Source organism: Pelophylax lessonae (genome assembly GCF_965119305.1).
Source record: "Pelophylax lessonae genome assembly, chromosome: 1".
Lineage (NCBI taxonomy): Eukaryota > Metazoa > Chordata > Amphibia > Anura > Ranidae > Pelophylax > Pelophylax lessonae.
In genome coordinates, this window is record NC_138768.1 from 15,658,254 (window position 1) to 15,670,883 (window position 12,630).

Sequence of the window (12,630 nt, forward strand, 5' to 3'; positions counted from 1 at the left end):
AGCATGTAAAATTCAATGGTTCCCGGGAACTGGTCCGCAGATTCGGCACAGACATGGACTTCGCTTTCTAAATCCTGTATAATACTAATAATTTTCACCTCGTTATCCTGACAGTAAAACTAGAGTGACATCACTCACGTATAGTCCTTTGTATATGGTGAAGCAGCGGTGTCACTCCTCTAGATAGGGAAATATTGTGAGTAGATCACAGAATATACCTGGGAAAGCTGATAACATTGTTTAAGATTTTAGATCAGTCAAAATTTCAAGGACTCAAGAGTTTTGGAAGGATTGACTTGCGTTTTTCTGTACTTTCTGATAATTTACGTAATCTGACAAAAAAAGAAATGAATACATGCACCATCTCGATCCAGCGATGTTGAACGAGAGACTTGGCTCTCCGGGACTCTCTCTCCAGTTTAGATCCATATCTCCACCACTGGTTCCCGCTGCTGTCAATCAAAGTCAGTGAGTCAATGAGGAGAGAGAGTGGGTGGGGCCATTTCTGAATGGACACACGGAGCAGCAGCTCAACTCAGGTGCTCCATAGCAAGCTGCTTGCTGTGGGGGCACCCGGCAAGAGGGAGGGGCCAGGAGCGCCAGTGAAGAACCCAAGAAGAGGAGGATCGGGGCTATTTTGTGAAAAAACACTGCACAGAGCAGGTAAGTATAACATGTTTGTTATTTTTAAACAAAAAAAAAAACAGGACTTTAACCACATAACGACTGCCCGCCGCAGTTTTACTGCGGCACTTTGCCGCTCCTGGGCAAAGTGACGTAGTACTATTTCACTCGCTCAGGAGGCTGTAGGGGGTGAGCGCGCACTGCCGGCGGCGCGCTCCCGCCCCCGCTCATTACCTGGGGAGCCAGCTCGTGTGACCGGCAGCTCCGATCTCTCGAGAGCCGCCGGTCACTCGCGATCTCCCGCAGCAGAGGGAGAAAGACAGGCGGCTGATGTAAACACAGCCGTCTGTCATTCTCCCTGAAGTAATGACAGAGGCTATGTGATCCTGCTGTATAGGATCGCATGTCTCTGTGATTACTTCACAAGCCACGCCCCCTGACAGTTAGAATCATGCCCCTAGGGACACACTTAACCCCTTGATCACCAGTAAATTTAACCCCATCCCTGCCAGTGTCATTTTTACAGTAACAGTGCATATGTATAGCACTGATTACTGTAGTAATGTCACTGGTACCCCCAAAAGTGTCAAAAATGTCAGTTAGGGGTCCGATCTGTCAGCCGCAATGTCACAGTCCCGCAAAAAAAATCGCAGATTGCCGCCATTACTAGTTAAAAAAAAACAATAACAATTACATAAATCTTTGCCGTAGTTAGTAAACTCAATAACTTTTGCGCAAACCAATCAAAATACGCTTATTGCGATTTTTTTTTACCAAAAATATGTAGCAGAAAACAAATTGGCCTAAAATGTTAAAAAATTTTGATTTTTACATTTTTTTTTTAGAATTTCATATAAAAAAAATTAAAAAATATTGTTATTTTTTCAAAATTGTCGCTCTTTTTTTGTTTATAGCGCAAAAAATAAAAATCGCACAGGTGATCAAATACCACCAAAAGAAATCTCTGTTTGTGGGAAAAAAAGAACATCAATTTCGTTTGGGTACAGTGTCGCATGACCGCGCAATTGTCCGTTAAATTCACGCAGTACCGAATCGCAAAATAGGGCCTGGTCATTGAGCAACCAAATCCTCCGGTCTGAAAGTGGTTAATATTAACTTGGATAGAAGACCCTATTTAGAGCCTGTGCATAAGACTGGAAGGGATTTAACCCCCCTGGCAGTATTCCTGAGTGTGGCTAGGAGTTAACTTTCAGTACCAAAAGCCACACTCGGGATAACCCCAGAATGTTACTCACCTTCCCTGCGATTCCCCACCGTCCCCCTGGCGTCCTTACACTCTCTCCCCGCTCTATGCTCGGCCGATGCCAGCACTTGCCTTCCGGGTTCCTTCCCTGCGAGCATTGCGACGCAGGGGGGTGGAACCGGCGGCAAATTCAAAAATGTAAATACACCAAATGAGATGATAGAAAGCTGTAATCCTAACGGATTACACTGTATCATCCCATTTCACCACAGGATTTCACCTGGTGACTTTTCCAGTGCCCTGCCTGTGCTTTTCCAGAGCTTTGTGCCTTGAAAATAGAGATCAACCATGGCGTCTAAAAAGCGTTCTTTTTGCGCAAAAAAGCGCTTTTAGACGACCTGGAAAACAGCGACAGCGAAACTGAGTTACTTGAAGAACTGAGTGATAGCGATTCGTGGGAAAATTGGTCATCAGGTACGGAAAGTGACAACAGCGACTATTCTGATGCCTCTTTCTGGAACATCGCTTGTGGAATTTGGGAAGTTTATCAAATGATTCTTCAGAATTTCCAACGAGCTATCGCTCAGTTCTTTAGGTAAATCCTTTTCGCTGTCGCTGTTTTCCAGTTCGTCTAAAAGAGCTTTTGCCAAAAAGAATGCTTTTTGGACGCCATGGTCGTTCTCTATTTTCCAGGCACAAAGAACTGGAAAAGCACAGGCAGGGCACTGGAAAAGTCACCAGATGAAATCCTGTGGTGAGATGGCATGATACAGTGTAATCCGTTAGGATCACAGCTTTGTGTATTTACATTTTTGAATGTGCCGCCGGTTCCACCCCCCTGCGTCGCAACGTTCGCAGGGAAGGGAACCGGAAGACAGGTGTCGGCATCGGCCGAGCACAGAGCGGGAGGACAGCGGGAGGGTGGCTGGAGGACAGTGGGGGAGGATGGTGGGGGAGGACAGTGGGGGAGGATGGTGGGGGAGGACGGTGGGGGAGGATGGTGGGGGATCGCAGGGGAAGGTGAGTTTTAAAATATAGAACAACAGATTTCCATGCAAAATAATGTACCACTTTTAGCCAAGAAATCCTGACATAATCATACTGCAAGGGAGGTTAAAGGAACATTGGATTTTTTTTCGGGGATTGATGGTAGTGCAAGCAGGTACTGTAAAACACAGCATTGTTGTTGCTTTATTGTCTTCAATCAGGTCTGGTAAACTTCGTAGTCCAGTTTAACTTCATACCCAAACTATGTCATTGCAGTTAACACAACTTTATAGTATATGATTGTTGAAACAGTATATCATGATTTGACTTTTCCATTATATGTTTTTTGGAATTTCTCTCAGGTTTCACGATAATTATGTAACATTTGGGAAAAAATATGCAGCCTAACAATCCACCGCTGGAGGCCAATATGGCGAATATCTCCACAGCCACCATGTATTTCCCTCTGGTGCTCAGATAGGCTGGGATCATGGCAATCCAGACACTGCAGAACACCAGCATGCTGAAGGTGATGTACTTGGCCTCATTAAAACTGTCCGGTAATGTCCTCACCATGAAAGCCAGAACAAAACTCACAGCTGCCAGAAACCCCATATAACCCAACATAGAGTAGAACCCAAAAACGGACCCTTCATTACACTGAATGATGATCTTCCCAGGATAGGAGTCCATGTCATACTCTTGGTAAGGAGGAGACACTGACAGCCAAATAACACAGATCAGAACTTGGACAGAGGAACAGATTATGACAACAGAATTAGAAAAGTTTCCTCCCACCCACTTCTTCCAGTAGCTGCCGGGTTTGGCGGCTTTGAAGGCAATACAGACAGTGATGGTCTTGGCCAGAATAGAAGAGACAGCGATGGAGAAGAAGATCCCAAATGACATTTGTCTCAGCATGCAGGTTATATCCACGGGACGTCCGAGGAACAAGAAGACACAGGGGAAGCTCAGCAAGATGGAGGTCAGGAGGATGAAGCTCACAGTCCGGTTATTGGCTTTCACAACTGGGGTGTCCCGGAATAAAATGAACAATGTCAGTATAGAGAGAGTTATAGCACAACATAATATAGAGATAACATGAAAAGCTTGAGGGAGTATGTCCGTCTCGTAGGAAAGATAGTCATATGTTTTAGGAATACATTTGACTTTTCGCTTATCTGACCAATGGTCATCGGGACATTTGTGGCAGACTTCACTGTCTGTAGGAGAAAAACAGCATGTTACAAATTTTTACTAATCATTAGACTAGTAAAAATAACAAATTAAAAATATAACCAAACTGTTTAATAATAATCACCTGTTATATTGGAGAATTCCCCATCAGAACACGGCACACAGCGATAGCAGCAGGCGTGGATTCCTTCAGATGGAACTTTCCTGTATCCCAAAGAACATGGCTCATTGCACCGAGCTTGGGGAACCTGAAAGCAGGTTATTCATATATATTATTCTACTAAAACTTTAGATTACTATATACCTGTGGCGTGTCATTCCTATTGGCAGGGGGGCCCACTGTGCCCTGCCAAACTCTGCCCACATGGAGAAAGAAAATGTAAAGGAAAAAATCAGAGGTGTAACTAGAACCTTCAGGGCCCCGGTGCAAGAAACCATGAAGGGCCCCCAGGACCCCTGGCCAGGGCCCTCCCCTTCAAGCCTGGGGCTCTTCCCACTGATCCTGGTGCCCTTTACTCTTGTTGCGGGGCCCTTTATTACGGTCCCGAAGCCGGACACTTTTCACAAGTTCTGCAGTGGGGCCCCCTTCCTGCCAACTTGGGGCCTCCCCACGGTGGTGGAATGCCAGGGCCCGGTCGCAAGTGTGACCTTTGCGATCCTGGAAGTTCACTCAATGGTGTCAGTAGTTTTTAGTTTTTGGTATTTTAATTGTATTAATTTTTATTATTTTATTTTATTTTTTTACAATGTCACTGACTATGACTCTGTCCATTCAGAAAAGGAAGGAGCTGGTAAATTACATACTTAACGACCCTTTCCTGGTTCTTGATTGTGACACATCCCCTGAAGCAGCTGGCAGGAGAGGGAAGGGAGCACAGTGGGGGGGGAGGGGGACCAGGGGAGTCCCCCCCCTGTTGATCAAAAGAAAGGCAAAAACCCCAGCAAAGCATGATCCAATTTGCTCCAGCGCAGTAAAAAATTCCTTCCTTATCCCCCAAGAGGCTATTGGAAATTCCCTGGATAAACTTTACCTATAAATGTTATTATGCAGTTATATTATGTACATTTATAAAAAAGAATCCGGGTGTTTCTTAAAGCAATCTACTGAACTGACCAGAACCAGCTTTTGAGGGAGTCTATTCCACATTTTCACAACTCTTACTGTGAAGAAACCTTTTCGTATTTGGAGATTAAATCTCTATTCCTTCAGACATAAAGAGTGCCGCCTTGTCCTCTGTGATGATCCTAATGTGACAAATGAAGAGAGATCACACTGCTCAGGCTAGTCAAAGTCCACAATTCAAGGTGGGTGCTGAACCTCGGCTCGCCACCAGGGGAAGCATTAAAGAAGAAAATTGTCGCACACCAGCACGAATCCAATGAAGAAAAGTTCTTTATTCACATGAGTGGTACAAGGTACAGCAGGGTAGGACAGTAGACTGTCAGGTCACCTGTGGCCAGGTGACAACTGCACCCTGTTGGGGATAGGGGTGCACCACAAAGTAGTCAACCCAATAGCTGACTGCTGCAGATGGACAGGAAACGTGAGCCCAAGATTCCCCAAGGCACGTAGTCTAAGGTGTTCACCAGAGCCTCTGATGGTGAGGATGGCATTCGCTGCAGCAGAACCCAGGTCACGGCCCCTGGAGTCCCCCAGGTCATGCTCCGTAGGAAGAGAGGGGAAGCAGCCACTCAGGACACAAGGGATAGTGATGGGTCAGCCGAGGTCGGGGCAAACAGGCAGACGAGAGTAACCAAGAGACAGGCCAAAGGTCAGGGTCACAGGCAAACAGGAGTAGTCAGAGATGAGCCAAAGATCGGTACACAGCAAGGTAGACGTAGCACACGGCAGACAGGAACACAAGCTAACAAAATTGAACAGCAAAGCAGACCTGCAGTGCACTAGTTAATATAGACTTCCTGGAATGGCCTGGGATGGAGCCATACAGGGAGGAGAGACGATAAAAGGCAGCCAGAAAGAGAGTCAGGCCTATAATGGAGACATGGAGGAGAAGGTAAGCTGCCGGACACTTTTGCATGTCCATGACATAGACACATTTCACACGACTGCTACGTGCTTGTTCATTAACATAGTAGTGAACAAGCACGTAGCAGTCATATGAAACGCATCTACTGTCCTACCCTGCTGTACCTTGTACCACTCATGTAAATAAAGAACTTTTGTTCATTGTATTCCATGGTGTTGTGCGACCATTTTCTTCTTTCATGATCTTAATGTGAATAACTCAACACTAAGTAAGGGCGGAGGGTGGGGCTGTGCAGAGTGTGAGAGAGCCAGGAGCTGCTGAGCTGGTAATGACTGGAAGTTCCAGGCTGGATGATGGTGACTAAGGCCTCCTACACACGCATCGATTATTGGCCGAGAATTTTCGGCCAACGTCCAATCGGCCGATTTTCGGCTTGTTAGTATGATGCTTTCGACAACCGACTCCGACTTTTCGCCCGAATAAAATCTGGTGTGCAGGCTATAAAATTTTTGTTGGCCGTCAGCACAGCGGCCGATTTTCCGTCAGTCAGTACAGATTTCGGCAGACAAAAATCTGATGAGCAAGGTTGGGCATGCTCAGAGAAGAAAAAACACACGGAAAGTAAACCAGCACATGACATCACTTCTGAAGTTGATTTTTGTTGGCCGAGAAAATTCGTGTGCAGTCTAGGCACATTCCAACCAACAAAACACAACTCTGGACAAAAGTCGGCCGATCGGTCGGCCGATAATCGTTGCGTGTGTACGAGGCATAAGGCAGGAATGGCAGGACCGGTGGACTCAGGAGTACCTGGCCCTACTAAGTGGTGTGTTTGGTTGGAGACCCCCTTGGCATTGACTTGGTTCTTCTGGGAGACCTTCTAGAAATATTGACATTTGGCAAGTATCTGAGTTGATTTTAATCTTTCATGCAAACCACAACAGGAACTATAGCTACTAAAACAAACTAGTTGGAAACATCTTTTTGAAGATATATAATGCTCACAGTCCAGCATTTAAAGTGGAGTTCCATCCATTTTTCAAACATTATAAAAATCGCTTCTATTCCCCAAAGTATTACAGTATCAGCTACTATTTTTTTTTCTTGCTTCACTTACATTGTTGCAAGGGTTAATCAATTTCCTGCCCCCTTCGGTGCAACGGCGAGATATGTCACTTCCTGTGTTTGCACGGGCTCCTGGGAGATGTGAGTTCTCATTCCCTGGAGCCCGTGGGAAGGAAACATTGCGTTATATCCAAATGTATTATACGTTTGTCAAGATATGAAAATATATGAAGAGCATATTGTTATATATCGTTATATAGTCAAAGAGTTCCCTTTTAATATACTAAAGAATATATTCTTATTAATGTTTGAGAATTCTAGTTTGTATTCTTCTGTGAAATATATTGCCACATATAGCTGTGTCCCAGTTGATTTCCACATGGTATGAAATGTTCTGCCAAAGATATGATAAGATTCCCGGAAAGAGATGTTTATGAAAACAAGCCCATTATTACCGTAAAATGTAAAAAGCCCCCAATCAATCATTTTTAATTGTCAGACTAACCTTTCGCTCGACGTCATTATAGGGTCAAGATGACCGTATGTGTAATTAGACTGTATTGTGAAATCTTGTGTAATATTGTGAAACTTTGTGTAATCTATAACTTGGGCTTGTGCCCGTTTATGTACTATAAAAGCTCTGTAACCAATGTAATCTGGGTCACATATCTGTTGGAAGATGTGGACCCGCCATATGGTGTGATACTCTGAAGTAAACATATAGAGACGAATGCAAACCTGATTGGCGTAGATGTCCCTTTATTTCAAGGCTCAAACTTAACATTTGAACTCAACACGTTCATGTTACCACCACCTCACTACCTCACTGTTACCTCAACCGAGCCCAGAACCTAGCACAGCAAGTTGCGGTTGTCGTTGCCATAACAACAGGGCGGGACCTTCCTACGACGCCACCGTTGAGATGGCAAACATTCTATTGTGCGACATGCCGTTGGTCCATTGCCCATGCGAGGTATTTAGAGGTGCATGCTGGGTAACCAGCAGCACCGCTTGAAGGAAGTAGTGACATGTGGGCTTCACGTGCCCACAATTAAGATGGGAGCCCGCTACTGAAGTGAAATAAAGGTTAGTGTATAGGGAATATAATTTATAAAACATTATATACTGTTAAAAGATATGTGAAACATTACATTTAGCAACTGCTGTTATCATTTGGGGAATTGAAAGAGTGTATCAACGTGCCTTACAAAAATTATATTTCATATTACATTTGTTGGGGCTCATTCTACGATAGAATGTGGCCCCCTGCAATTACAGATTTAATGATCCAGACTGACACTCATTTATACGGCCCGGGACATCAGACAGCTGTATTTTGCATTTAGACGACATGTTAAACCACCTGTTGATTCATTCATTCGAACACTTGTCAGTTGGATACTTAGCATTTAGATTACAAGACATGTTGCATAAACAATTGACAATTGCTTACATTAACACATGACAACTGAATGCAGCCGGGACGACTCTGTCACAGGACACAAATTATTATACGGGAACACCTCACATTGACACAAATGCATGGCAAAAGCAAAGGCCCTTTCATGTATTGTTCTGTCTGATATGTAATTTGACTGATGAATTGGAAACCGGTTTGGAGCAGTCTTTCCTGCTCAACAAATGTGCTTTAAATAAGAGCTACACTTGCAATAAAATTAGTTGTGACTGCACTAAGTTTGAGTGCTATGTGTTGTCATAACTCCCGGCCGGACGGAGGGTGAATTCATTATCTATTAAGGGGGGTTAGCAACTGAAGGGCTGTAATATCATCGTGATTGCCTCCTGACGAGATTTGAGCTAACAGGAATATAATCGATTTTTATGATGTTTAAAAAATGGGTGGAATTCGGCTTTAAGACAAGCCATTTTTACACATCATTTTACAGCCATTTTACATTTGTGTTTTCCCGACTCGACTACTGCAATGCTTACTCGCCGGTGTACCTAAATCCGCTACTAATCAACTATAATATGTACTGTACAACATTGTGCACCAAGAATCCTAACTAGGTCTTGTACAAGTGATCATATTACCCCTGTCCTGGGGTCTTTGCATTGGTTTCCCGTCAGGTTTTGCATAGACTTTAAGATCCTCTTGCTCACCTATAAGGCCCTTCATGGCTTGGCATCCTATTAGCTCTCTGAGCTTTTATCAACTCACTCCCCCCTCCTAACCTCCGCTCCTCAAATTCTGGTCTTCTGTGTGTGTGCGCCCCCCCATGTGTGTGCGCCCCCCCACCCACCTACATTCACTGGGAGACAGAGCCTTCTCCTGCTATGCCCTCAAATGCTGAAGATCATTTCCAAAGAACATCAGTGAGTCATCTTCTTCAAACTCATGCAAATCAAATCTAAAAACGTTTTTCGTTAGACAAGCTTTTACTGTATTGTCCCCTTTCCTTTTGTTTTATCATGTGTATTTATTGTGTTTTCTTTGTAAAGTGCTTTGAGAAGTAACCTTTAAAGGCGCTATACAAAATAAAATTAAATATTATTAATATTATAGATCAGTATGCTGCCAATTTGGCAGGATATTGATCTGTAAAAAATGGCTTGTGATTACTGAGATATCTTTAAAAAGATTTATCTCAGTAGTTGTATTAGCTATAATCAACTGAGACTCTATTTAACCACACCCCCTTTACGCTACCCCCAATATTTAGCGCAATTTAACCACTTGCCGACTGCCGCACGACTATTTACGTCGGCGGTCAGCCCCTCCCAGGCAAAGCGACATAGTACTACGTTGCTAGCCTGTGAGGGTCTAGGGAGCGAGCGCGCGCCCCCGGAGGCGCGCTCCCGCTCCCGCGTGGTCACGGACCCCCCCGCACATGTGCCGGCGGACCCGATGTCCGCCGGTCACTCGGCGGTCGTCGGTGCAGAGGGAGAAAGGCAGGCGGCTAATGTAAACAAGCCTCCTGCCATTCTCCCCTGTGTATTAATGGTGATCATACGGTTCTACTATGTAGGACCATTGATCACTGTCCCTACACCTCAAGCCACAGCCAATCACAGTTAGAATCACGCCCCTAGGGACACACATAACCCCTCCCTCTCAAAAAAAGTTAACCCCTTCACTGGCAGTGTAATTTTACAGTAACAGTGCATTTGTATAGCACTGATTACTGTAGTAATGTCACTGGTAACCCCAAAAGTGTCAAAAATGTCAGTCAAGGGTCCGATCTGTCCGCCACAATGTCGCAGTACCGCAAAAAAAATCGCAGATCGCCGCCATTACGCGTTAAAAAAAAAAAACAACAAAAATTACAAAAATCATTCCCTTTGTTAGTAAACGCGATAACTTTTGCGCAAACCAATCAAAATACGCTTTTTGCGATTTTTTTTACCAAACATAGGTAGCAGAAAACAAATTGGCCTAAAATGTTAAAAAATTTTGATTTTTACATATTTTTTTGGGGGAATTTCATATAAAAAAATGTGAAAAATATTGTTATTTTTGCAAAATTGTCGCTCTTTTTTTGTTTATAGCGCATGATAAAAAAATCGCACAGGTGATCAAATAACACCAAAAGAAAGCTCTGTTTGTGGGAAAAAAAGGACGTAAATTTTGTTTGGGTACGGCGTCGCATGACCGCGCAATTGTCAGTTAAAGTCGCACAGCGTCGAATCGCAAAAAGTGGCCCAGACGTAAGACAGCAAAATCCTCAGGTGGTAAAGTGGTAAAACTCATGCAAATCAAATCTAAAAACTTTTTTCGTTAGACAAGCTTTTACTGTATTGTCCCCTTTCCTTTTGTTTTATCATGTGTATTTATTGTGTTTTCTTTGTAAAGTGCTTTGTGAAGTAACCTTTAAAGGCGCTATACAAAATAAAATTAAATATTATTAATATTATAGATCAGTATGCTGCCAATTTGGCAGGATATTGATCTGTAAAAATGGCTTGTGATTACTGAGATATCTTTAAAAAGATTTATCTCAGTAGTTTTAGTAGCTATAATCAACTGAGACTCTATTTAACCACACCCCCTTTACGCTACCCCCAATATTTAGAGCAATTTAAACCATGCACACTTTCTGCCTTTTCACATTCATTTGGGGGGCTGAAGTCTGGGGCACTTTTTTGGTAAAGGCTGATTTCAGATTCTAATAAGCCCACAGACCTCCACAATCACTGGACCAGGGCTGTGAGGAGGTGCTTTGTCCTCCTCTGGCAAGGAATTCCTCTATGTTGAAGGCATGTGGCATTGGTATGGCTCTCCCTCTTACGCTGGTTATCCAGGCTGTATACCTAAAGAAGTATCTGGCAATGAGTTTTTTTTTTGGGGGGGGGGGGGCATGTTTTGTTTTTTTGCATGAGTTTCCACCTTTGATGCATATCAGAAGGCCTGGTATGAATTATGGGGGAACCTTGTGCTTCTTTTTTTGTGTGGGTGTTCCCTACTACTATCTAATGTAGACCAGATCCCACCTGGCCTATAGCAGGATGAACGCCGAGTGGGACTTTCGTAGATCCAGGTGGATGTCATATGACATCCTCCCGAACCTCGCCTTCCTGTGGGCACCATGTGATCGCTGTGACCAATCACAGCAGAACACATGACAATTGTAAACAATGGATGCTTTCCTTTCATGCTATACACTATATACTGTATTGCTAGCTGTGATTGGCCACAATGATCACATGGTACAGACAGGGCCAATCACAGCCCATCTGTAGCATGTGATTAGCTGTGCCCAATCACAGCTAATCATAACAAAACACACTGAATGAATCAGTTTTATTCAGTAAAAATGGTTACTTATACAGTACAATTCCTTGGTATACACAATCATAATGTGCAAAAAGTAGTACAGTGTTACTATGTATGTATGTATGTATCTATGTATGTATGTATGTAACACTATTGGCGCTTTTCCACTGCATGGAACCGTACCAGTTCGGCACGCTTTTGTGCTTTTCCACTGCTGGTACCGCATGGTATAGGGTCGGAACGGTTCGGTACGGTACGGTATAGGTTTGCTTTTCCACTGCATGGAACCGAACGGTACGGTACGGTACGGCTCTGAAAAAACAGTACCTACTCGATTGTGGTTCCAACAGGTACCAAACTGGTACCATATCCCACAATCCTTTGCATGCAGTCACTACTAGCCACTGATTGGTCAGAGAATCCCACCCACCCCGTTGTTATCCCACCCACTTAACTTTAGTACTACTTTCGTGGAAAAGCAAACCTATACCGTACCGTACCGAACCGTTCCGACACTATACCATGCGGTACCGCAGTGGAAAAGCAAACCGGGCCAAGCAGGGCAGAGTAGAGCCGAGCCGGTACTAGCCGGTACTTGCAGTGGAAAAGTGCCATTTATTGCTCTGGTCCCAGTGTGTAAAAAAAAAAAAGTAATTAGAAAAAAAATAAAAAAGAATTAAATAAAATATAAAAAAAATAATATATACGTATCTCACAGAAGTCATACCTCCCAACCGTCCCGGATTGGGCGGGACTGTCCCGCATTCAGACCTGTGTCCCACTGTCCCGCTGTACAGGCTGTTGTCCCGCATTGCATTAATCCTGATTCC

The 12,630-nt window shown here is 43.9% G+C and overlaps 1 protein-coding gene across 1 annotated transcript in view; it reads right to left on the reverse strand.

Moving 5' to 3' along the window:
• Window positions 1-3,091: 3,091 nt before the first annotated feature.
• LOC309560583 (vomeronasal type-2 receptor 26-like) overlaps window positions 3,092-12,630 on the reverse strand; it is a gene marked incomplete at both ends in the record, with an annotated part of 132,933 nt that continues 123,394 nt past the window's right edge. The window contains one exon of the mRNA XM_082264207.1: window positions 3,092-4,038. Coding sequence (XP_082120333.1) covers window positions 3,092-4,038 — 947 coding nt within the window. The remainder of the gene's footprint in view (window positions 4,039-12,630) is intronic.